The sequence below is a fragment of the Dreissena polymorpha genome, chromosome 2, assembly GCF_020536995.1.
Source record: "Dreissena polymorpha isolate Duluth1 chromosome 2, UMN_Dpol_1.0, whole genome shotgun sequence".
Lineage (NCBI taxonomy): Eukaryota > Metazoa > Mollusca > Bivalvia > Myida > Dreissenidae > Dreissena > Dreissena polymorpha.
The window spans coordinates 55,595,855-55,623,167 of record NC_068356.1 but is presented as its reverse complement, the minus strand read 5'-3'; the positions used below and the strand labels follow the sequence as shown (position 1 = coordinate 55,623,167).

Below are 27,313 nucleotides of genomic sequence, written 5' to 3'. Positions count from 1 at the left end.
TAGAGCTACTCATAAATAGCTTTAACTTTGATTGTCTAATTTTCTGAATGACAGATTATGTAAATCAAATCCTTTTAAAACATGTATGTAGTACTAACCTACATACCAGTTTGATTTGAATTGTGGTACTACATGTATGAAATTAATGATATATATTTATTTATACGTAATTGTTCTGTGATAGAAATCTGGATAAAGTGCGTGGTTGTGTAGTTCTAAAATCCCAATGGTATGCCCTGGTTTGATTTGCACTTACCGTTTCAAGGCTAATATGTCATTGGCATTTATTTGTGTTTGAAATTTGCGTTGTCCTGTTTAACAATAAATGTAATAAAGTTAAATTGTTTAAATGGACCATATCGTAGTCATAATAACACTTATCTCGAAATTTAAGTTTTGGGGCCTCAATTTCTTTATATTATAATTCAACATGAAATACAATGTATTTCGCAAATTTAAAATAACAACTTATCAAACAGAACATATTTGAGGCGTATTATTATAATATATAATACTTGGATCTTTGTTAAAATTGTGTTGCACATAATTTTATTCTGATGTTTTTCGTTTTCAGGAAATTGTGCATACCGAAGATGAATACAACATACATGGTCATTACTATATGACTTCCGACATTTTGGCTTTCTCTTTTATTAACATATGTTACTATCTTACTTGAATGTGTCTTATTACAGAAATACCATACAAAATATCTTAACAGAGGTACGGAATTCGTGCGGTGTCAGTCCTGTGAATTTTTTTAAGCACAGTATGATATACAATGTTAGGTCGTTAACGAATTTCTCTTTATTTTGGTCATTTTCTAACGACTCGAAATTTTATATCCATACTCGCACACGCATATCAATACAAAAAGGTAACTCTAGTTAGATACAAGTAAAGTGTTTGTTTTATATTATTATCCCTCTCGAATAAAGGTCAGGAAGATCTGATTAATGCGACACCTTAATGACAAAACATACCTTCTCATTAGTCTTATCACTTATTGCCGGCGATTTGCCGGAAATGCAATTCATAAATATCGATTTAACTAAACTAGGTCTTTAACCATGCACGTAAGAACGCGCCCCGCGTTAACGTTCGACTCCCGCTCCGTAGACGCACGACTAAACTGCTACCAAAACTATACATTACACAATTAAATTTATTGAATGTGTTGATGTATGATATGTTTTGTTGCATTTTTGGTTTTCTGTGTTTAACATAACTGGTCACGTGCCTTTGAATAAAAAAATCTTAAAATCGTATATGCTTGTTTTTGAAGGTCCCATGGACGTTAAAAGTCTTATTTTTAATTCAATAGACATATTAATGGGATATCGGTAGTGAGATTACGCGGCAGCTGTTACGCAATAAGGCCACGCCTATCCGAATACATTGCACAGCTCGACATGCGGGACAGAACAAATAGCGATGAAGTTTTAATAGAAAAATGGTCATCTTTATTAAGTGTATAAGAAAACACAACCACTGCATTTAATAACCCGATGCGAACTATACACTAACGATGACCTAACATAATTATTTTAGCAATATGACTTTGCTTGTATCGCTTTTTGCCGCGTATTGTATATGATAAATGCTCGTGCAATAAGGTGTGTCAAAAGAATTCCTGCTAATCTAATGCTGACCTTATTTGTATATCTCGTGTTCCGCGTATTGTTATTTGTTATCACCATAATTGAGGACACGGTCGTTGCCTGTCTCGCATAGTATAAGTAAATGGTCGCGATAATTCTTCGTCTCAGATGATATGATATCAATAATTGGTGTTTCTGTTTCACAATTATTTTCTTTGTCGCGGAATTATCGAGTATGTCGAAAACATTTAAGTCCGGCGACGATAGCATATTTATTGAAATAAGCATTGCATCGCATAAGCATATAATTCACTTTACTTTTTACAATGTGATGTTGTTGTATGTGAAACAACGCACAGTTAACTATTATTAAATAAACGCATCGTATTGTTGATAGTATTATCAATATTACAATGAGTTATTTTATATAATATGTTCTTGATCAAACATTTCAGAAGACTATTGTAGTGTGTTCACTGATTTAAATAAAATAGTCCGGTTTACGAATAATGTCTGCCTCTTGTAATTACCGTGACATGCAACTTATTTAAATATGCAATTTGACATACAGGAGAAACCAGCTACGTGTGCAGTACTTTATGATTATGCAAATATGTATTTCCATCTTTAGGAAGATCCGCGCTCGACATTTAAGCGGCAGTTCTTCCTTTAGTTCAAGATTCGGATCGTTAATTTTGTCATCAACTTCGAAATACATAGGTGTAATATCATGTTACAAAAATTCATTAAGAGCTCATATTGTTCATGTGTAAGATAATAATGAAACATGCATTTAAGTTAGTTGCTTTTCCCGCCACTTTACTGTTGCCAACATATAAACTATTATTTTTCATTTAAATCTGTCTTATATTTTATTACTTTAAAAAGGCGCGTCTCCCTTTGAACGTTACAGGTGGGTTACGCCTTTTTACGCCGTAACATAGAAAAACGTGGGTTGAATAACAGAAGTAATTGGTTCCTTACTAGTTTTCTTATCAAGTTGGTATGTCTACATATATGTTTATTACAGTCGATGAATATCACATAGACAGTAGTATAACCAAAATGAAACCAACAAAGTAATTTACATATACATCCCAAAATTGTGTTATATTATTGACAACAACAATGAAGTTCATGAACGTATAAGTAAATGAATGTACAATAAATGTAAAATGAACAACATACACACAAAAAGCATCCACTAAACGTGTTAAAAAACACAACAAAAGCAAACATTAATATAAAAAACTAGGTATGAAACCATTCAACGATTTTGTTGCGACATATTTTAAAAGTCACTCAATAGCTGAGCTTGTTTTACTTTACTATTCTCTACGCATTACTCCGTCTAGGAAATATATATTTTGTTTTTAAATATAAATAAATTTGATTTACCTGAATTTCATATAATAACGATGTAAGATTTCACATGATAGAGACGGAAAATGGTCATTTTATTATAATGCTACTTATGGTATTTTTGGAAGTACTTTTGTTATTTTGCCCATTTGACGGCCAACCATTATTTGTATATCTCATTAAAATACCATGGATTAAATTGTTACTTGATGTATAAAATGTAAAATGGTAGCATCATACTGAACATACCAATAAGATTTACTTAAACGTTATTATAGCAAATTAAACTGTCTTATTAATCATATTCATAAATTGAAAACACCGAAGCAAAGCTTATTTAATAACTGAAAGGCATGTCTTATATTATATGTGTGTATATTTTAAACTGTCTTTAACTTTACAAGAAATTGATGTTTGAGTTGAGCTGTTAATCACCCAGGAGCACACATCCAATGGAGAGCTGGTGAGCAATGTCACCTAGTTACTCCGGATCACATCAGTTTCATCCATAACCTCTTTTCTCCAATAGGTCGACACGATGATTGTCTTGATTTGTGTCTGAAACAATTATACTGTATCAATACATAATAAGTAACGTATTAATTATTTCTTGATGAAACACCACATGCCATGTGATGTAATCGCAACGATATGATGAATGCCATTCAAGGCAAAGCAATTTCTAGTTCACGAGGTGATTGACTCCTTTTTCATCATTCCATATAACCCTTATAACAATAACTATCATAATTATAATTATTACTATAATAATAATTATTATTATCAGTAATAGAAGATTGACTAGTTGGCGTTGTTAGAAGTACCAGAAATAGTAGCACTAGTAGTGGTAGTAGTAGTAGTAGTAGTAGCAGTAGTAGTAGAAGTAGTAGCAGTAGTAGTAGTAGCAGTAGTAGTTGTAGTAGCAGTGGTAGTAATAGTAATAGTAGGAGGAGTAGTAGTAGAAGTGGTAGTTGTGGTAGTAGTAGTAGTAGTAGAAGTAGTAGTAGTAGAAGTAGAAGTAGTAGTAGTTGTAGTAGTAGTAGTAGTAGAAGTATTAATAGTAGTAATAGTAGAAGTAGAAGTAGTAGAAGTAGCATCATTATCATCATCATCAGCAGCAGCAGCAGCAGCATCATCATCAACATCAGCATCATTATCATCATCATCATCATCATCATCATCATCATCATCATCATCATCATCATCATCATCATCATCATCATCATCATCATCATCATTATCATCTTCATCATCATCATCATCATCATCATCATCATCATCATCATCATCATCATCATCATCATCATCATCACCACCACCACCATCATCATCATCATCATCATCATCATCATCATCATCATCACCACCACTATCATCATCATCATCATCATCTTCTTCTTCTTCTTCTTCATCATCACCATGATCATCATCAGCAGCATCATTAATCAGCAGCAGCAGCAAAATTGTAATCATCATGATAACAACGGCCTTATTTTAAACAAAGATAACAGTTTGGAAGGAGGATTTTCAATTTAAAACATTGAGAGAATACATGGTTTTTGCCGAGATGGAGAAAGTTTATCCGGTGAGGCTTATAAAAAGAAAATAGGGCGAGCTTTAGTGACACATTTTATCAAAGACAAATGATAAATTGACATAACAATATAATTATTCTTGTCGAGCCTCCTTCATGTACACAACATTCCAGACGACCGAATAACTACCGATGGTATCACGTAAAATATAGTTCCACTTTAAACTGTTCCTTTTAATACTGTCCAATTTAAAATATGAGAAAACATTAATAAAGTATCGAGAATGTGATAATTTTCGTGGTAAACAATGAAAACAAATGCAGCAGCAAAACAATAACTAAATTTTATTACCTTATTGACGACTTTAATCCATTGCTTATAAATTTACAACGATATACACATCCATTTTCTGTTCCTCCATCCCTTTGTCGAAATGTATTTTAAACCACGCTAATTTTTGATAGCGTTTGTATCAAATGCTAACCATTCTGACCCAAAATCCGATTTACGAGATCGTAATCCTGCCATAGCGAATTATTTTATTCCTATCGAAGTTAACAATTATGAATGACAAACACATAATCCGAAATACGTTTATGATTCGTTCGATGCTTTACAAATTTTTAGAAAAAATACTGTTTAGACCACCATGTCAAAATTGTTGTCCCAAAAATCCTCAGAAAAACTAGATATTATGTTTCGTTTGAGAAATGACGTCACACTAGATACGTCATAAATTGCGTAATCAAGTAAATGAAAATGATAAATACAGAAAGCTGGTTTGGTAATATATTTTTAAAAAGAAAAAAAGATGATATATAATATAACGATACATTCATGATGCGTCCCAATAAATTTCAAAGGACAAATATTAAAACATGTTATTCGTCACAGCGTGCGTAGGAGCACACTAATTCCTGTTGACCGGAGATAGGAATATGTATTCGAACCTGCTTTATTTGGCCAAGGTTTGCACTGAGGCAGGATCAATTGTATTATGATGCATGTTTTTGCTATATTGTTCTTGCATTTTGGCGAAGTCGGAAGACGAACACACCGACAAATATACCCGCCAAAACCAATACATGCAGGCATGTTTGCCTCGTCCATGTATCGGCAACTTTTAAATCCGCCAACAAATAACGTAAAATCTGAGACACCACCACATCAAGTTTGTACCTAGAAGAACACAAACACGTCAACTTAAGTTTTCGTACATGTGCCAACCTTGAAGCGTGTTTATTCTTCTTTGCGAATATGCCGTGATGGTGGGTTAAGAAGTCGACAACACGCGGTAATGCTAGAATGACACAACTTAGCGCCGAGAAGGCACTATAGCCATGTGCCGTTTTTGTTTGCGCCCTTCAAAACTACCTACGTCAAACTTCACTTAACAATAACTATTTGATATTAAAAATAAATTAAAATCAATTTATATAAAGTAACTTATATCACATACTTAATATTTATAAATGCACTTATAGCCATAATTTACAAACAACAATACTTAAATTTATTTCGCTTAAATTTCCTATATTTATTAATCCAAATTATGGATGGTTTGGTGGTAAAGTTTAATGGAAATTCCGAAGATAAGGAAACCGTTTTGATGGTATTCGCGTAAATGTAGTTGAGTGTAACCTAGCTTTAAAATATATAATTAAGGTTTAAACATTAAATACATAGTTTTGCCTGTTTTTGTCAAATTGGAGCGCATTGTATTATTATTTTGGGAAATAATTGGCCTTCTGCTTCGGTCCATGTAACGCATTTGTTGTGACTATAATGCGAGGATTACATTCCTAACCCTAACCTTGTTATTCTTTATCATGGATAAAGATTAAATCATTATCTGATTACGATGAGAGACATTTAATGCAACTGTTAATTCGGCATGATTCTGGTATGCATAGAAATATTGGCTACTTACAAAAGATAGGAAAGGCTAGACACTGGTGTTTCCGTGTGCTGATTTGTGGTTACGTTATTTACTGCAAGAGAAGCAGCGCCTTTTTTATACAAGGCATCGCATAAATCATACCACTAAATCTCACAAGGTTGTTTTTGGTCATTTTATTCCATTTTCCAGCCGTATGTTGCAATATACGAAAGTATGCTTATGCAAAACATTATGGGATACATAGTATACACGATACTTGTTTAACAGAAAATTTAATTTCTCGCCACACACATTTGTTTTAACCATTCGCCATGACACGTGGTAAAAGGTTTATTTTCTGTGTTTTATCATAACCTTGTATTCTCTTTAAACAGATTCTCTTGGAAGCATTAATATATTCCGATGTAGGTTAGCGAACTGGCTAGCACTTTTCGTTGGAATTTTATATTGAAATTGTGTTCTTGTCCAAGAATTTTTTTACATCGAATCAATACAAAGATGAATTAAAGTTATAGTGTATTGACTCTGCCCATTTGTGATTGATTAACATTGTGATGTTATAAGGTTTATTTCTATGTATACGCACATATTTAGTGAAGGCATCTCGACACATTATAAGGTCCACACATCTTACCTCGATTGATTATCCATTGTTTTTGCACGCTCCATTGGCGATTATATCCATATGTATATGTGTGTTGTGTGTTTTCATAGTGTTATCATGTGTGGAGAAAAATAAATACGTGCATTTAATCAAAGCGATGAAATACAAAAAGTTGTGTTTAACGACTATACCCAAAACTGTAAGTGCTTTATTTTTCATAATAATAATATTTACAATATATAGTTCTCTGATCTATGCGTAAGTGTTCAAAACTTAATGCAAGAGTTGTACAATATAACACGTTATTAATTCCATATGAATGTCATGTTGGGCAATGCTTCAAATAGAAACATCAATTAAGCTTACATGTCGTGTAGATATGTGACCGTAATTTACCTAGTATTCAAATCAAGTAATAAGTATTGTTGGTTATTGACAAAACGCCATTGAGCTATTACATTCATATTAAAAACAGCCGATAAATATAAGCAACACTAGCAAACGGTGTTCCAGGAAAACGTATGTTAAACTAGTGGAATAAGTTTAATTAAATAAAGATGTTGTACTTACAAACAGTGTTAAATGCTAAAGCATTGCGTTAAAAAAAGTGGAATTATTTAGGTATATAAAAACATCCATACCAAAAATGGAAGCTTATCCTTTTAAAATAGTGGACTGATGTATTTATAAATAAGCAATACAGCCAACTTGTGGTACATAAAAACATCATGCTAACATAGTATAATTATTGCATGTTTATAAAGAAGCAACTATAAGAAACAGTGCCAGATTACACAAACCCCGTTTGCATGTGGCATGATGGAAAGTATATATAGAAACACACATACCAAACACTATCAAATAAAAAAAGTAAAAAAAGATGGATTGTTTTATATTCATAACGAAGTAACATTATCAAACAGTGTACAATGTAAACAAAAGAAGAGAAAAAAGTTATTTTGTTCTGCAATACTTTGGATCGTGAAGCGAAATGATTGATGCAAAAAAAACACGTGCCTTTAATGACAATCATACAGGAGTATATATACTGCATGAAGTACTTGCCAATATAATAAATAAAATATTATTAAGTATACAAACTCAACAACGTCATTTGTGTATAGGGTGCATCAAATAACCGTAAACCTCTGTATCATTTAACAACAAACGCTGCCTTTGTCTAGTACACTACACCATAACATTACAACAATACTTTCATACTTTAAGGACACACACTATTTTATGTGCCATATAGACGGCGTTTGCAATCCGCATATACTGCGTTCACACATTGTATAATCGTATTCGTCAAGTAACAATAACATATTGATTACAACGTTAAGAGAACAAGGTCTTTCACAGGAATGAAGAATACGCTTGTAAGGGAGACAGTTGCAAAAAACATAATTCACAAAACTTAACCTTGAGTTGTGACCTTGATCTTTTCCTTTGAAGCATCGGATTTGCATGCTGTCTTGTCATTAGGAAGTATAATCGGACATAATTTTAGAATCCTTCAAGGTATGGTAATGTTTCAGCGTGGGAACGAATACTATGACCATCGACTGTAAATGGTGACGTTGACCGTACACGAATATGGCATTTGTAAATGGCAAATTATTTGGTAACGTGGAACAATAACCCAAAATTATACTTGATTCATCAAAGGCACATACAGTTACAAAGGACACGACTATTGCCAAGCAATAAAATTCCCATACCGGTAAAACTCCACCATTTTCAGCAATATTTATAGTCTATGTGTTGCCATAGCAACCATATTTCTTGAAGTAGGAACACAATGAAATGACGTGCAATGACGTGCATAATATACATATTGCCATCTGTCCATGTTTCAAGTTTCATGAAAAAATATGAAGCTATCGCAGGATCCAGAAAAGTGTGACAGACTAACTGACAGACACACAGAGCGCAAACCATAAGTCCCTATCCGGTTTCACTGGTAGAGGACTAATAATCACATTATAGATTGATTGACATTGATGCAGACCAGATATTCGTTTCTTCGTGCATCAGAGATACCGAACTTGTAATGTGAACGTTTATACCAATATGCCATTATATATTTAATTCTACAAAATGCAGTATGCAACCGTTTTAAATTATGAATTAAAGTATACACATATGAAATGCAAATCAAACAATACAACCATTTACATATTTCTACAAAATATAATAGTTTTCACTAAACAACTGCAGCTTTGATGACAATTAAATATGTCAAATTTAGTTAGTGTTTATACATTAAGCGTAAGTCGCAAAATCATTACTGAGCATATTGCTTAGACTTTTAACATATTAACCTTTTATGCAATTCATACCTTGTCACCCAATATTTACTGTCCATAAGAAAATACCCGTATTATCACACAACGCGTTATATAACACAACTGTCAAAGGTACATGCTCACAGTTTTTCGTTTTTTTTTTTGCATAATGCAATAACTTTTATTTAACCACACAAATGCACTGTTTAGAACGGTCTTTTATAAGTACAATAACAACGTACCAACATAATTGTTTTCATGAAATATTGTCTTCCTTAAATTTATACCCGAGACATAGACAAGCAAAAACTTCTACGCGACCACTGCGCCACGCACGCTCATCAATTAATAGTACACGTTATGTTAGTAATACATGCATTTTCAGAAAAAAAATCAATTCACAATTACCTGTTTCTAACAATTGTCCAAGTAAGCAGTGTATACCGTATATATGTTTCTTTTGCATATATGATATTTTAAATGTCATTTTTCGAAACCCTCACCAAGACACTTTAATAAACCATGTCACAAAGAAACAAAGATCACACTTTACTAATGTAAATATCATCTTACTAAATATTCGTTTTTTAATAACAGTGTAACCGTAGTTTATATTCAGCATTAATAATAATGTTACAAAGAGAAGTTTATTTTACACTATAAACTTTTAATATCGACCATAAAAGCTGCATCCCTCTTTGAGTTTTAAGTAAAATATAAAATAAGATGCAATTACAGTTTACACAGTCTTTACTTTCATCATTCAAACATGGCATTTATAATATCAGTTAAATGTATTGGTTAAGTTATTTAGCAACATAGTAACCATATTATGAATTGATCAATTAGTTAAACAAGAGTGCCTCAAAGGCCAAATTTTCCTTCACCTGAGATAACAAGATATTATTGGGGCAAATCTTCTGACCAAGTGTCATGAAGATCGGAAAATAAATGTGGCTCTAGAGTGTTAACAAGGTTTTACTAAAGCCGTATAAGGAAAAATGCCCCGCCCCCCTGTCAGCCATGTTTTTAAACAACCAACCAGCATCATTGTCGAACTCGTCTAAGATATTATCGGGATGAATCTTCTGGGCAAGTTTTATGAAGAACGGACAGTATATGTGGTCTCTAGAGTGTTAACAAGATTGTACTATAGCCATATACGCAAAAATGCCCCGCCAAAAAGCCATGTTTTTCAGGCAAACATAATTATTTTCCAACTTATCCAAGATATAATTATGACCAATCTTCTGACGAAATTTCATGAAGATTGGACAATAAATATAGCCTCTAGAGTGTTAACAAGTTTTAACTATAGCCGTATACATGTATAGCCATGTAAGGAAAAACGCCCCGCCCCTGGTGGCCATGTTTTAAAAGCAACCAAAACCATTTTCGAACTCATCCAAGATATAATTAGGACAATTCTTCTGACTTAGTTTCATGATGATCGGAAAATAAATATGACCTCTAGAGTGTTAACAAGGTGGCCATGTTTTTTAACCAACCGGCATCATTTTTGAGGTCGTCTAAGATATTATTGAGATGACTGTACTGACCAAGTTTCATGAAGATCGGACTATAAATGTGCCCTCTAGAGTGTTAACAAGATTTTACTATGGCCATATATAGCCATATAAGGAAAAATGCCCCGCCCCTTCGCAGCCATGTTGTTCAAGCAAACATAACCATTTTCGAACTCATCCAAGATATCAATACGACTTATCTTCTGACCATGTTTCGTGAAGATTGGACAGTAAATGTGGCCTCTAGAGAGTTAACAAGACAAATGTTGACGCCGTACAACGCACAAAGGACAACGCACGACGGACAAAAGGCGATCACAAAAGCTCACCATGAGCACGTTTTGCTCAGGTGAGCTAAAATAATTGTATTATTCAAATTTGAATATCTTTATAGAGTCAAACCTTGCAAATGTAAAATGACGATGTTGCTCAAAAAGTACATGATATACTTGCTATAATAAATGTGTTTATAAGCAAAAGAATATGTACATTTATATAATCCAATCGTTGGCGATCTAGTTGTACAGTTGGTTTTCGTTTGTTCATCCTGAGTTGTAGTCTGGTCCTCTTCAGTCCCATGTACAGTGTCCGCTAGTTTCTGGTGATAACATCGCATTCCCGCTCAAAAATCTCTTGTTCCAACAAGTCCATAAGACGATTTCGTGGATTTGTATCTAGATTTTAAAATATTTGAAAGCAAATATATATGCTATTTAACATATAGGTGGACAATATTTTCTTGTGTTAGTGCACCTAAAACAGTAATGTATGTATGATGTTTTATAGCAAACTTTAGTTTTACTCAGGCGGAATTTGAAACCGCACACATAAACTCCAATAACCGAACAATGTAAATGCTACATATGCAGAAAGTGTAGTTGTGTTGTACTGTTGCATATTTTAACTCAACCTTGAAGTATTATCGTAGCTGAACGAATACAAATACATTATATCAATTGAACGAAAAGGACTCATATGAAGCTCACCATCAAAGATGACAAACGACACTTTGAAGTTCGAGAAAAGTTTCATCATTTTTCTACGAGACATGATGTCTTTGAACTTTTCCTTAAACGACTGTCCCATTCCCAGTTTTGTGGCTAGGCTGATGCCAGCGTATCCTTTCTCCATTGTTTGGACGCATTGCATCGGGGTACAATATTCAGCGATGAAACATCTCTGAATTTGACATAAATAAATACAAAGACCAAACATTAAGTATTTCGATTTTAATTGTGTCAGGCTTTGTATATAAGTAATATAAACGGTTTGTATACTGTGTGTTTCGTTCAGTGAATAGTCGAATTTTACCAGTGGATATAGCAAAAACATCGTGGTGAATTAAACGCGAATACACAAATAGAGGAAAATAAGGTTTGTGCTCAAGTAAAAGAAAACCAGTTTAAATAATAAAAAATCCATTTTATCTAAAATTTAATCAATAAAAAAACTAAATTACAAAAAAGTGTCTCAGTTTCGTATGTACACATTATTCCTATTCGAACTCAATAGTACACGACCAGGTATTTGCTCAAACCGCATATCGATAGAGGATACAGACGAACAAGCTATTTGTTCTCATCAGAAAAAAAGATGAAGTGGGCAAACGTTGCCATTTTATTGAAACCAATGAAGGTATGACGCAAACTGAAAATTGAAAAGGAAATTTCAAAAGAAAAGAAAAATTGTATTGCCTTTGACAACAAAATTTCACTGATGATTTCGGGTCGTATAATACATTTACCATTACATTAAAATATAACACTACAAATAAACAAACCAAAGAGCAAACGAAGAAAATGGAAAACAATTCAAAATAGTTCAATCTAAAATTAAATACTATTACATTCATGAAAAATGACAAGTGTCCACACAAATCGGAGTGTTTAGCTACACATTTATGTATGTTCAAGACCAATATAATGAAATATAATATAATGGGCGCTTTTTGCAACGCAAACGTGGTAAAGAATACACATCTTATTTGTATACGTGCAATTAAAAGACGATTAATTACATATGTTGAGAACGTTTCTTTAGAATAATTATTATAATTTAATTAACATTGTTTGTTCTTGAATGTTGTATAACAATGAAGAGTTTAATATATTATTACAGGCGGTAAAGAAATACATTTTCATGTATATAAAAATAGAACGCCCAAATGTATATGACCCAAACAACAGTCTGAAACATCACATAATAAATAACACTTTTCTTAAGGCCAAAGTAACAAAATGAATTTTGTTTTGACGTCAAAGATATATTAGAGAACTTCCGAACTAAAGTTTAAGCAGTGTTCAAGTCGCTATACCCAATTAGTTGACTCTACATGTATGCATGTTCTTTGTTGATATTTAGCTTAGTGTATTCCCGATACCAACTTAGTATTGGTCAATGGTACTTTTGCAATACATTGTCCACTACATTTTCCAGTCATTAAGAAACATAATGGCACTTTATCTTAAATTTTTGTTGAAGTCATAAATATGTGCTTTTTTTGAAATCATGACCAATACACTGTACTATTAGTTATTGTATAAACAGTTGAACGGTATTTTGTGAAATGGATTTAAGTTGCCAGTTTCGTTTGAATCGTTCATACTCTTCACACCATGTGACGCAACGGCGCACTGCACACTGTTAACACAATATTTATTTGATATTAAATTAAATATTCACTACACTACAGCGACATAATTGCAACTTACTGCTATGATGAATTACCTGATTTCCTGGGTTTAACTCGTCAGTGTATCTGAACATTTGCAAATCAAATGGTCTGCCTATCTGTCCACCAAGGCTATTTGTTGTAACCTTAACCTGACCGCTGTTAGTTATTTTACGCCGCCCCCCGCTGAAAAATATTTGCATAACTATCACTGATGTATTGAAAGATTAATTAAAAAAACGTTTGGTCATTATTCTATATGATAACAATACATTTCAATAGAATACAAAAAACGTGACAGGTATACATATAACTAAAATATTTTATAAGATACTATAGTAATATTTTAATGTATTTATTAAACAATTGTACCTTTTGTTTGCAACAAAGTCTAGTGTGCTATCCATATCGCACGACTTGACCCACACCACGATTAGTTTTCGGATGCAGCCGCAGTTGAGGTCATTGCTCGTTAGATGGGCTTGAATTGTTTGATAAATATCTATACAAACATAACATTTAATGTTAACATGTGTTGCGTGTGAATTAGTTCCTTCAATACAATCAAACAAAAAATATGACACTAAAGACACAGGTTAATGTTAAACTTGACCATACTTACAATTTACCGTAGCACGAAAGTCATATCTACGCTGCAGAACTAATAAAATCCTGACACTTACTGCTGGTCGTCAGCACAATCTTCAGGTAGTTCAATACATATGCCCAACACAAGCCTGGAATAACATCCCCTGCAGGAAGTGCCTTGCCAATATCTACAGGTGCTCCTGTAAATAACCACATGTAAATGAGTCGCGTTGTTAAAAACCAGTGTACAATGCATTAGCGTAACGTGTCGTCCCTTAAATCTAGAATTTAACAGCAGAGACGTGAGTGTTCTGTTGGCTACCCCTTCATGCTATGCTAACTGTTGCATCAATGATAAAAGTCTATCTAGATACAAATATGAATGTTTTGTTTAAAAGAATGTAGAAAGTGTTTGCATACAAATGGGAAATACTCAATAACGAGAAAAAATATGAAAATACATTTTTAAAAATAATTGCTACATAAAAAAAGATACTTACTCACAGTGGTTGCAGTATAGAATGTATCACCAATTAGTATGAACTTATTATTTATTGACTAAAATAGATTTAACTAACAATACAATTAGCGCTTTTTGTAAATTGAAAAGGAAAAAACAATCACCCTTTTTTTTGGAAAGTGACAAAGTCAACATACTGATCAATTATCTAATGGCAGACGTAGTGCGCCGATAAAATATACATGTTACAAGTAATTGTAAGTCATTTATTCTTGGCAGTATCGGATTTGAAAAATAAAAACATGGCCGTATTACCTCTTGAAGTGAAACTATATACTTTTGCTTGTAGAAGATTAAAACTGTACCATATCATAATGAATTAATTAAAAGAGTGTCGGGGGCTTACTCCATATATAACAATAAGAAACTAACTGTAAAGGAAAAATAACGGCGATCAGCAATTATATAAAGTGTAATCATACACAACTAATGACTGTGTATACAAATTAACTTTATGTCATTGAAAATAAATGTTATGATTAGTACTTCGAAATTGTTTTGCGTCTGTGTCTAGTTTTTTATCCATGTGCACATTTTCTTTTTTCTTACATTTCTCTTATTTTTTGTTAATACATGAATATAAGACATTCACAATAATAACTAACAAGTGTAACGTCCTTCATGACTTATACATACAACTTTTGTATATATTAGTACTTTTATGATATAATTATAAATATTATGCTTTCGTGTATGTTTATATATTTTATTGTAATAGAATCTCACCAAAAAAAAACACACCACACAAACGTGTCGTCCCATAAAAGCTTCTTCAGTTCGCACAAGCTTATCAGAGACAAACATTTCCGCATAAATGGGATTAAGTAAAGAAATGTCTTCTTTTAAAAGAAAAATACAATAAAAACGGACTGCACAGGCTAATATGGGACGACACTTTACGAACTTGAATTAAACCTTTGTATACATCGAGGCTAACATTATTGTATGCGACTGTATACATAAAATAGTAAGACTATGTATACTACTGTATATATTTTTTCTATGGGGTCATGTTCCACGAATCAGACACGTATGCACTAGGAGATATTGTGTGGGCAGTAATTGTTAACCTTAAATCAATTATAATAATAATCCATGCGTTGTTGAACAATAAATGTTAAAGTCAGGTCATAAAATTGATACCTCAAATGAAATAAATTGGCTAGAACTTGTAATGAGAGAAATAGTTACATTAGTAATTTTCTAATTTACACGAATACATATATATTGTATGTGAATAATAACGTTCTATATATGCATTTGAATTGTCTTTAGCTTGACAGTAAATTAGCTAGCGTTGGTCTTAATTACGTATGAGATATGTGCTAGGAAGATTTACCTGAAACTGTTTTTACAATGCAGTTTTTGTAAGAGTTTTCATCTGCGCTGAAGCATGTAACCCATCGAATACACATTGGCACATCTGAGATATTCACACCGCTGCGCAATACAAGCAGAACCCTTAGTTGTCCTTCATCAACATCGACAGTCAGGCATTTCATGAGATTAAATGATAACACACCGAGTTTCAGTGATTCTTTCGAGACAATAACTATTATCCATCCTTTTCGATTGTCACCGTCTGCAAGCATGGACCTATCTGTAGGGTATTCATGTGGAATATGATGTTCATCTAGCTCTCGTGCCATCTCCACACGACAATCTTCATCCATATCAAAACAGGATATGAAAATACTATCCGGGAAAAAATTGAGTTGTCATTGGGTTAGATTAAAACATCTACTTTCTAGCCTTATTATATTAAAGTTAGTATGACCGATGTGTATGTCAACAAGAAATTCTTGCAATCTTAACAAACATATGGAATGACTTAGGAATGCTAAATAACAATAGTAAACAATCTGTATAATTATGGTACTAAAAATTAAATTTCTTAACTGGCTGGTTTAAGCCGAGGCCGACACTTTTACTCGTATTTGGTAGGTAACAAAATTATGTCTTCGTGTCGTATGAACGAATCTGCACTAAAACTAAATTTTGATTCACAACGTACATGCATGATGTACATTCGGGCGAATTCGACTGCACAGACATTTTCGATTTCAGAATGAAATATCTGGTTTATTTCGCATTTTCGACACATGTTCTTCTTAACTTGTATTTTAATTCATAGTGAGATATATGTTTAATAAGTTTTTACACATTTTTTATAAATTCATTAATATTTTACAAAATCGTGCATACTCCCTTTAACAAAACACAGACAAGTGTTCAATTATAAACTGTTTTATATTGCATAGGTAATGCAAAATAGAATTACAACTTGTTTAATTTGTCTAATAAATGTCTAGTATTTTTAATATGATATTTGCATTTTTGAAGGGTTTAGCTTTAGGAATGTAGCGAAGTCCATGTAGGCATTGCTCTTGTTTTTGTTATCTAATTGCAAACGAACATTTTAGTCGTTCTTATTATGGAAAAACGAGGTTATCGTCCGAACTCCTACTGTAAAATGAAATTCTTTTTAAAGTGACATTATTGAATATTATGTCTATGTGTACCAACATATACCCATGACTTATATGTACACATATTAAGTCTTGGTAAATAATAAAACTTTTGGCTTATTAAGCAAAATACACAGAAAATACATCTGTGATGAAACATTTGAATTTGCTAGTTGGCTACCTTTTATTGCACTTACCTTTTTAACATCGGAGATAACTCCAGCTGTTTGTTGAGCTGTTCCTCTCTCAGCCGATTTGTTAGCGTTTGTCGTAGCGGCCTTACACAACGCGACCGGAATATCGTTTTCATCTGAAATATACAAATCAGTAAGCATATTATTAACTAATTATTCTTGAAAACCTCAATAAATTATTGATCTAAAGAGGTATTGTTACAAAATTTACTCCGATTCAAAAATATAATACTGCGCCAAATATGCGATATATGCTTCCAGACAAATTAATATGTAAAACAATTTTCTTTTATTTACGTTTCTGGACATCAATCGCGACATGAACTGTATATATCTAGCCCTCTTTTTATAGTTTTCTGTTCTTTTACACGTTCTGCCATAATATATAAACGTTATAAACCTTCTCATTGGATTATTTCCAAGAAGTCAGCCCATCCATTCGCATCGATAATCTGCTGATATGCTTGACAAAACCGCTGGTGCTCGAGAGCAATATTTATGGTTCCAATGTGTTGCTTTGCAAGATGTGGTATGGCCGTCAGCACTGTTGGTACCTGGGCACAAACGTACACCTCGTTCTGAAAATCGAAGATGGTAAAAGCAAGCGTTCAAGTGGTTCGGTTTGGCAATTTACTACAGGTACAAGTTTACGCCCTTGTCTCGAATGTTTACGGATTATTATGCATTGTCCTAAATATGGATTTGTATTTATTTTATTTCTCACGGGTGCGACAAAACACACAACAAGTTAAATAGAGATACCAATATGAATGTCACGTACACATATACACATTGTTAAATAATATAAGTTATTCCTAGCGTCTGAGCATAATGCATAAGAAATATCAAGACCTCGGCCTCTTCAAAAGATTTCAGAGATTTTTTACAACCTGTCTTGTCAACATATGTTTATCCTTTTAGAGTTTGATATTATTTCTTAGATGTTAATACAGTTTGCAACCGCACATACATATTTGTCTAAACACAAAACGTTCATTTGTTTCAAACGCAGGAATAAACGAAGCCAAAATTACACAAACGTCGCTGATAATTAAAATATATAATTTAATCACACATTTACATCGGTTATGATAACCATATTTAAAATAAAAAATATAATGCATGCTTCATCATTCTAAAATCTTTGTAAAATATGTGTGCATGCTGTAATTTTTTTATATTATACATGATGCCAGTTTGCACACACATGTTAATAATTAATAAAAATAGAAAAACAAGTTTAACTTGATATAAAGAAATTTCAGTTTTCTATTTTTGATCGGATTAAATTATTTTTATCCGTTTAACCTGTTTATGAAAGTATATACGTACGTTCACGTGCTTTATCTGGTAGATTGTAACGACATATCCTCTGGTTTTACCGGCGTGATTTCTCTCAAACTTGACATTCTCCACATTCGAAATAACGATGTCTGCTGCTGAATTTGATGGAAGCTGCTGTGGGACAGTGCATGTTTTTGGTACAACCAGCAGAAATTTCCCAATCAGTAGTTTATGTTGTTTTCTGTAATCAGCGCATTTCTCCGACCAATTCTTGTTCTTTGCAAACTCTTAAAAGGTTAAATGCACATATAACGATATAGTTTAATTAACAGTGTCCATTATTTTACCAATCGGCACGAGTATTCCGAATTTTGAAGGAAGACTATTTTTTACAGAACATTAAGATAAATTCCATTTAAACAAAGTTGCACACATACACAAGATTAATAACAAAAACAGTACGGTCAAAATTCCTTTATCATATACGATCATATACACATTAAAGTAATTCAACTATATCATTTTGTTAAGATTCAAATAGAGTTAAAGAGAAGTTGATAACATTCAATTCTGGGCTAATATTTGCTTTACCAGAACAACATACAAAGATCCATAATTTTGAAAAGAAAACTAATTTAAGCTACAATTACTTTTTTCAAGATCATCTTCACACAAAGGCCATTAATTATCTAAAGTTTGAGATCCACCTCGTGAAAGAGGAGTTGAAAACACAAGCGCCAAATGACCATAAATTATATTCTATAATTGTTAAATAGGCTTTACTTATGTAAAATAGTGCTGCTGCAAAAGTTCCGATTTTTACGATCATAAAACTATTAAGGTAATAAAAGATGGACAATTTGTGCAAGACCCGCCAAGCAATAAAAGGGACTGAATAGTATTTAATGCAAAAAAGACCTTATTCTGCTAAAACTCCTCGCTGATAAATTCATTCCTTTACACACATCTCCACTAAGAGGTCATTTAACCGTACAATCTTGAGAGAAAATAATCAAATAATAAACAGGAGGCCAAAACACAAGCTAAAGGGGACTATATATTTTATAGTGGAAACATGAACAAGCGCCACAATTTAGAAAAGCACTCGTCGCAGCCAAATGTTTTTCTTTAAGATCATCAAAACAATAGTCATTTTATTGTGATAATTTGAGCAAGATTCAACCAATAATTTTGGGACGAACGTACAAACTGATGCGAGGGCGGACGGACGGAAAAGGACAATGCTTAATAACTGACACTCAGTGAATTTTATTTCGTTAATGGTGGCCTTATTTCAACCGCTCAAGTGGTATTATTTTCAAAGCAAATCAAATTATGCCGGTAGCTGCAAGACAGTTGTCAACAGTTAAACATAGAAAGGCTGAACCTGAAACTTGGACCAGAGTTATTTACGAAATATTTAAATGTAAACTCTACATAACCTCATAGCACAACACAACTAAATAAAATCGTAATTAAATTCAGTTCATTTCATTTAAATTACTATTAACAGAAACAATTTTAGATGCGATTCGTAGCAGAATAAAAAAAATTCTGATGAATTATGATATAAAACTTACGACGGATCAAATATATATCGTTTTGATAGAAAAAGGGATTACCATCAGAGTTTATTAGCTGGGCAATCAGTTATGGGTTATTTCATTTTAACGACCAGCTACAACACAACATGCCAGAGGCAATGTATGGCGCATGAATCATAATGTACCATTAGTCATTATGTAAAATCATTCATAATGCCCAATGACTCATTATGACGCACACCTCATAGTGTTCAATTTTTTTCAAACTGTAGCATGACTTATACTGACACATGCCTTCTTATATCTAAAGAATCTGTATGCCTAATGACTAAGCGCCACATTCCTTATAATATCGAAATGTCACATCCTTCATAATGACCCATGACCTATAATGTCCAATCATGTATTAATGTATAATATGTCAAAATGATACATGCATTATAATTTCCCATTACTCATAAAGTCGTATTACTTACACTGAAAAACTCCTTTTAATCGAGGATGCAACCGGTTACTCAGACATTAACCGAATAACCTATCACTATAATTATGTTTTTACCGGTTTTCTGAACATCTTCAAAATGTTTAATTGTTCAAAATATTCATAGCATGTCATACAACACGAACATGAACTGCCTTTAACAACTTATGCCATGTTTAATCGATTACGTTCGTACATTAGCGACCATATCATGTTTGTGATATTAATGTTTTATTAATAAAGTATCTTCATGTGATAGACTTTTGAATGTTTGATATGTTTCGCATGTAATTTTTCTATGTAAAAGCAAATAGATACAAATTACCGGAAAAGTGTACATTACAATCTTTTTATTTTTATTTTTTGTGGGGAGGGGAGGGCGCTTACGTTTGCATCCTATCCCTTTCAGCATATTTGCGAATGTTTTTCGTGTTTTGTTCGTGTATTTTTTTGTTTACGTTTTGAATGGAATTGCTGAAATAATCTTTGTGTTTCCTTCCATTACAGACCAACGTGAAGTGCTTTTTTGTAATTGATTTACTTTTAGTAATGGATTTCTTTTACTTTTCGAATGCAAATATTAAATTGTGATAAGTAAAAATTACTTGAACTTGTTAAGATTGAAGCCTATTAAGATCATAATTATTGATACAATTGATATTTCGAAACGCTTCGACAAGCAATATGTATCGAAGATTGGTTAACAAAACATCAAATACCTAGGCCAAAATCAAGTAAGCAGACCAAAGTCTCTATAGATTTTTGGGTCATTCAGATCTAGGTGTAATACAGTATTGTTTTGTTCTGTTCTGATTGTTATCAGAAGTTATTTGTACGTCTCAATTACCGCGTATAGCCCCCACTCCACACACATTACCGGATAAATTTGTCCCGCAACAAAGACATAGCGAGTACTGACAATTAACAAAAGACAACTTAGGTACTGGTTTATGGAAGTTCAACTTTGCTTAATGACTGAGAGCGTTATTTGGCAGCATGTATTGCGCTAGACATGAAGTTAATGTAATTTCTTCCACGACAAATGCATTTAATTTACTAAAACAATTTTCAGGTTAACCTGTCATAGATCGTTAGTATGTAAAACGGTCAATATGTTTCATCTCCTCTTATAATGTCCCATGAATCGTTATGCCTCATGGCTCATAGTGTCAAGTTAATTATAATGACCTATTAATCGTATTGCCCCATGACGAATTATTAACCATGCCCCATTATGTCGCATATGCACAAAATGTCTTTGAAGGTAAAATGACTCATAGTTTATCATGACTTATAGTGCCACATGACTAATATTTGATAATGACTTATAATGTCACATGACTCATAGTTTTTCATGCCTATAATGCCACATTACTCATAGTTTTTCATACCTTGAAATGTCACATGAATCATAGTATATCTTGCCTTATAATGTCAAATTAATGATACTTTATCATGCCTTTTAATGTCAAATTACTCATAGTTTATCATGCCCTATAATGCCACATGACTCATAGTTTATCACACTTTATAATGTCACATGACTCATAGTTTATCTTGACTTATACCGTCGCATGCTGATAGTTTATAAAAGCCTTATACTGTCACATGATTGATAGTTTATCGAACCGTATAATGTCACATTAATCATAGTATATCTTGTCTTAAAATATCAAATTACTCTTAGTTTGCCATACCTTTTACATCTCATTACTCATATATTAACCATGGATATATTTCATTGAGCCTCATAATGTCTCATTGGTTATAATGCCCAAGGACTGATAAGCATTCATACCTCATTATGCTCAATAAAACACCATATAAGTTGACTCAAACTGTCTAGTTAGCAACAAACAGTGTGTTATTGGCAAATGTAGTTATTTGACTTTGCAGTATTTTTAATGTTAAAGAATATGTTAGACTTGGAGATTTAACAACATTAGGCCATACCGCAATCTTGAACAGGTAAACTTTTGAAAACATTGATAGTGTAAACATATGACAGATATGGCCATTGTGACTCTTATCCTTTTCAAATTTATTATTCGAAATCGTAATACTAGTTATTTGAAAATGTTAACCAAACATATAAACTACGGAATACATGAACAGGTACAAAATGCATGCGGCAAAACGACTTTACCTTCAGCAACATAGCACATGTAACCGGATATGTGGGAATGGACCAAGCCAAGATGCAAGTTTCCAGCTGGTAATTCTTCGTCCAGACACACTGGAGCTGAAACAATAATATTATATTTGGTTAGACCGCAAACACAGTTACCACCTGTTATTAAATTGTAGTCAAGTGTCAGGCAAAATAAAAAATTAAAATATATTATTAAGTCATATTCAAAACACATACTTTTATGATTCAAAAAAGGAGTTTTGTTTACGATTTTTAACAATTCGCAGGATGAGTAAAACCATGTGAAAATTGGTGATAAAATATGTGTGTTGCCAATTTCAAAATAATAACATTATCAGCATTACACAATATTACATGGTTCATTTTAATGTGTTCGGTCCATTTATAATAATGTATATTTAGGATTCCATCATAAAAAGGTTCATTACATGTTCAAAAGAAGTATCAATCGTTTGGCTGTATTTATGTTAAAAAACATTTACAACGGTTACGTTAAGCAACTTGACATCGGGAACGTTTGCTGATTATTTTAAACATAAGGTATGAATTATAAGGTTATACTAACTTTTCAGTTGTTTGAGAAGCCTTTCATATCCCTGCCATTCAGTGAGGTCGACAAACGTCTTGGGCGTCAACGACAGCAATCCGGTTTTCAGAAACCCAACATCTTCACGTCGATTTCCTTTGTATGCGACCAAAAGTCTCATGTGATTTTCCACAATAATGTTTTCTAAGGCAGACAAAACTGCAAATGTGAACCATCCTTTCGAAGCAGATTGATCTGTTATAAGAATTATTATTCTGTCATAACGATTAATTGAATTGTGAATGTTATTCATAACTTCGGTTCCAGGTATTCTTATTTCATGGTCAGTTTGACATGTGTATCCACCATTCTTTTCAATGAAGAACCTCAATTTGTCTACCTCTGTTTTAGACGTTTCGTTTGCGCCTTCACTGTCATAAAATATAATCGCCTTTGCATTATTTCCACCGGACGCCATAATTACACATACATGCTTTAACAAATAGATTTAAATGTCAGGAGCATATATATTGAAATCAATTCAGATGAAAAATATTCCAGATTTAAATTCAATATAAATAATCCTTATATCCAGTCCAAATTACGATACCAATATATTAAATTTCGATTTTATTTGATTAAAATCAGTCTTTGATACAAATATGAAATCGAAACCAAAACTACTTTTATTATTTTCCCATTTACTATAAATACACACATACGGCTACACACCACGGATCGATACATTATAGACACCGATTGAAGGAGTTGGTTTAAAAAAAACAGCTGTGACATTTGCTATACAGAAATTCAAATATATATCATGAAACAGTTTCAAATTGTTAAATAAAGGAACAAATAATTTAAATTTTAAAGCGCTTCGCAATACACAATTTAACTAAATATACTCGCTAATATGATCGCAGTTTTGTGTTTTTTTCTTCTTCGCCTTACATTTCTTCTACTACTACTACGACTACTAATTTCAATAAATCATCATCATCATAATTATCATCATCATCATCAACAACAACAACAACATCATCATCTACATCATCATCATCATTGTCATCGTCGCCGTCGTCGTAATCACCATCATCATCGTCATCATCAACAACAACAAAACAACGTCATCAACAACATCATCAACAACAACATCATCCTCATCGTGATCATTACCATCTTCTTCGTGTTCTTCTTTCTTTTCCACTTATGTGGTATCATCATAAGCAACATTATCATTATCATCATCGTTATTATCATAATAATAATAATTTTAATCCTAATTATCATAATTATCATAAAAATAAATAATGCTTTTTCTAATGCAACTATTAATGGTAACATATGGAAAATAACAGTATATTTGAAAGGCGAACTATGTTCATCTTTAGTAAAGAGATTTTCATTGATTGAATCATCTTATCGCACGCATATACACTCTAGGAAATTACATTTAAAATAGTCCTGTTTGATTTATAAAGATAAACTATTTTTCATATGCCAACGGTTGATAATTAAATACATAATCATTAACAATTGAAAAAGGCATATCGCAATTATTCCATTGATTTCAATATGTAACAAAAGTTACTCATTATCATACACAAGTTTTTACCCGAATTTCAAACCAATATGGAACATGCTCTGGGAAAAGGGGCTTAAATGCATTTGCGTAAAGCGTCCTTCCGCCTTAAAAGGATTTTTGATAAGAAGATGCTTTATTTAAACAGAAAATATCATAAAAGCGGAAACTTTCGTCATTACTTAGCCTGTGCGAACTGCATAGGCTAATATGTGACGACACTTTACGCACATGCATTGAACCCACTTCTTACAGAGCACGGCCCATATATATGGTGTTGTATGTATGCGTGTGCTTGTTCTGATGTGTTGTATGTATGCGTGTGCTTGCTCTGCTGTGTTGTAGGTATGCGTGTGCTTGCTCTGATGTGTTGTATGTATGCGTGTGCTTGCTCTGCTGTGTTGTATGTATGCGTGTGCTTGCTCTGCTGTGTTGTAGGTATGCGTGTGCTTGCTCTGATGTGTTGTATGTATGCGTGTGCTTGCTCTAATGTGTTGTATGTATGCGTGTGCTTGCTCTGCTGTGTTGTATGTATGCAAGTGCTTGCTCAGCTGTGTTGTAGGTATGCGTGTGCTTGCTCTGATGTGTTGTATGTATGCGTGTGCTTGCTCTGATGTGTTTTATGTATGCGTGTGCTTGCTCTGCTGTGTTGTAGGTATGCGTGTGCTTGCTCTGATGTGTTGTATGTATGCGTGTGCTTGCTCTGCTGTGTTGTAGGTATGCGTGTGCTTGCTCTGCTGTGTTGTATGTATGCGTGTGCTTGCTCAGATGAAGACACTTAGTCGTTAATAATTCGCAAAGTTAGCCCAAACTGATTATGAGAATTGTTGTTTAAATGTACTCAACTGCTAGTGTCGCTCTAGTCTGAAATATATAGAGATTAATGTGTAACTGCCTGTTCTTTACGTAACATATCAGATGAGGCTTAGAATAAAAAGACGGCGAGGATTGCTGTTTTCTGTGTATCATACCGCTACGTCCCTATTTAAAATGAAACGCAATTTAAACATGATGCAACGTTTCAGTTTTAGCCGCAATGAATATGATGTGCTAAATAATTATGAAATATGTTGTTTGCGGTTTTGTTGTATTTGTTTTCTACAATATATTAATTATTGGTATCAAGTTGTTTGTTTTTTTTTTGTAGAATCTAATTATATTGTACCAGAAAGGATAATTGTATTGTTGATCCCAAGTAATATGGTCTACACCCATTAAATAAATATATCAGACTTCGTTATATCAGACAGAAATAAATGTAGTAGTATGATAAATAATGGAATATTATGACAGAAACAAAACTTTCTGAAAAATCCCTTTATTTAAATTGTGCAAATTAGAATTCCTAAACTTAAGTAATGGTTATATGTTAACATATATTATGAACAACTTAAGTTCTAATAAATAACATATTAAAGAAAGTTAACTTACACGAATCCGTTATAAATATCAATACGAATCATTGTCTTGCTCATTTAAGAATTCACCACAAAAGATTTGAAGAATACGTAGTAACTCGTATGGGTAATTTTATTGGAAATTCCAACAGCTCAAAATTGAAACGCGCATGCTCTGTTACATAATGGTATACAGTCGCAATCCAAACTTTTGATTACGCAGTATGGCCTGGATGCATATTGCGTGTGATGCAAGAAGCCGTCTCGTTACATGTAGCTCAATCGGTAGTGCAAGTTGTGTACAGCGGGATTTTCATCTTCGACATATGACGGTTCTCTAAATACTGATTTCACCCAGGAAACGGTCTCGAAATAGTTACAATGATATTAAGAAATTAAATGCATTTTACCTTAGATAAATGAACTTCGCTATGGGAAAACCCTGGTTTTCCCAGCGTAAGGCTTATATTCATATAGGTTAAACTGAACTATGCGGATAACTCTGGATTAGAGTAAGGCCTATATACATATAGAATAAACTGAACTATGCGGATATATTTGGGTTAGAGTAAGGCTTATATACATATAGAATAAACTGAACTATGCGGATATCTATGGATCACAGTAAGGCTTATATACATATAGATTAAACTGAACTATGCGGATATCTCTGGATTAGAGTAAGGCTTATATACATATAGAATAAACTGAACTATGCGGATATCTCTGGATCAGAGTAAGGCCTTTATACCTATAGAATAAACTGAATTTTGCGGATATCTCTGGATCACAGTAAGGCCCCTATATACCTATAGAATAAACTGAATTATGCGGAGTTCTCTGGATCACAGTAAGGCCTATATACATATAGGCTAAACTGAACTATGCGGAGATCTGTGGATCAGAGTAAGGCTTATATACATTTAGATTAAACTGAACTATGCGGATATCTCTGTATCAGAGTAAGGCTTATATACGTATAGAATAAACTGAATTATGCGGATATCTCTGGATCAGAGTAAGGCCTATATACATATAGAATAAACTGAATTATGCGGAGATCTCTGGTTCATCGTAAGGCCTATAT

At 32.9% G+C, this 27,313-nt stretch overlaps 4 protein-coding genes across 22 annotated transcripts in view; 1 reads left to right on the top strand and 3 right to left on the bottom strand.

The window, feature by feature from the left end:
• The window catches only part of LOC127867104 (dihydrofolate reductase-like), a 632,040-nt gene that overhangs the window by 475,935 nt on the left and 128,792 nt on the right, over positions 1 to 27,313 (bottom strand). The gene's annotated exons all lie outside the window — the stretch shown is intronic.
• The window catches only part of LOC127867113 (uncharacterized), a 707,753-nt gene that overhangs the window by 645,341 nt on the left and 35,099 nt on the right, over positions 1 to 27,313 (top strand). The gene's annotated exons all lie outside the window — the stretch shown is intronic.
• LOC127867098 (stimulator of interferon genes protein-like) lies at positions 7,254 to 16,290 on the bottom strand. Its single transcript, XM_052408087.1, has 6 exons — positions 15,935 to 16,290; positions 14,171 to 14,275; positions 13,860 to 13,989; positions 13,544 to 13,673; positions 11,803 to 11,995; positions 7,254 to 11,490 (listed from the first exon to the last, which is right to left on the bottom strand). The coding sequence occupies exons 1-6, from the start codon at positions 16,266 to 16,268 to the stop codon at positions 11,408 to 11,410; spliced, it is 975 nt and encodes a 324-aa protein (XP_052264047.1). The 5' UTR covers positions 16,269 to 16,290; the 3' UTR covers positions 7,254 to 11,407.
• LOC127867099 (uncharacterized) lies at positions 16,945 to 23,933 on the bottom strand. The gene is made up of 5 exons (XM_052408088.1): positions 23,284 to 23,933; positions 22,713 to 22,808; positions 18,590 to 18,828; positions 17,658 to 17,835; positions 16,945 to 17,373 (listed from the first exon to the last, which is right to left on the bottom strand). The coding sequence occupies exons 1-4, from the start codon at positions 23,720 to 23,722 to the stop codon at positions 17,662 to 17,664; spliced, it is 948 nt and encodes a 315-aa protein (XP_052264048.1). The 5' UTR covers positions 23,723 to 23,933; the 3' UTR covers positions 16,945 to 17,373; positions 17,658 to 17,661.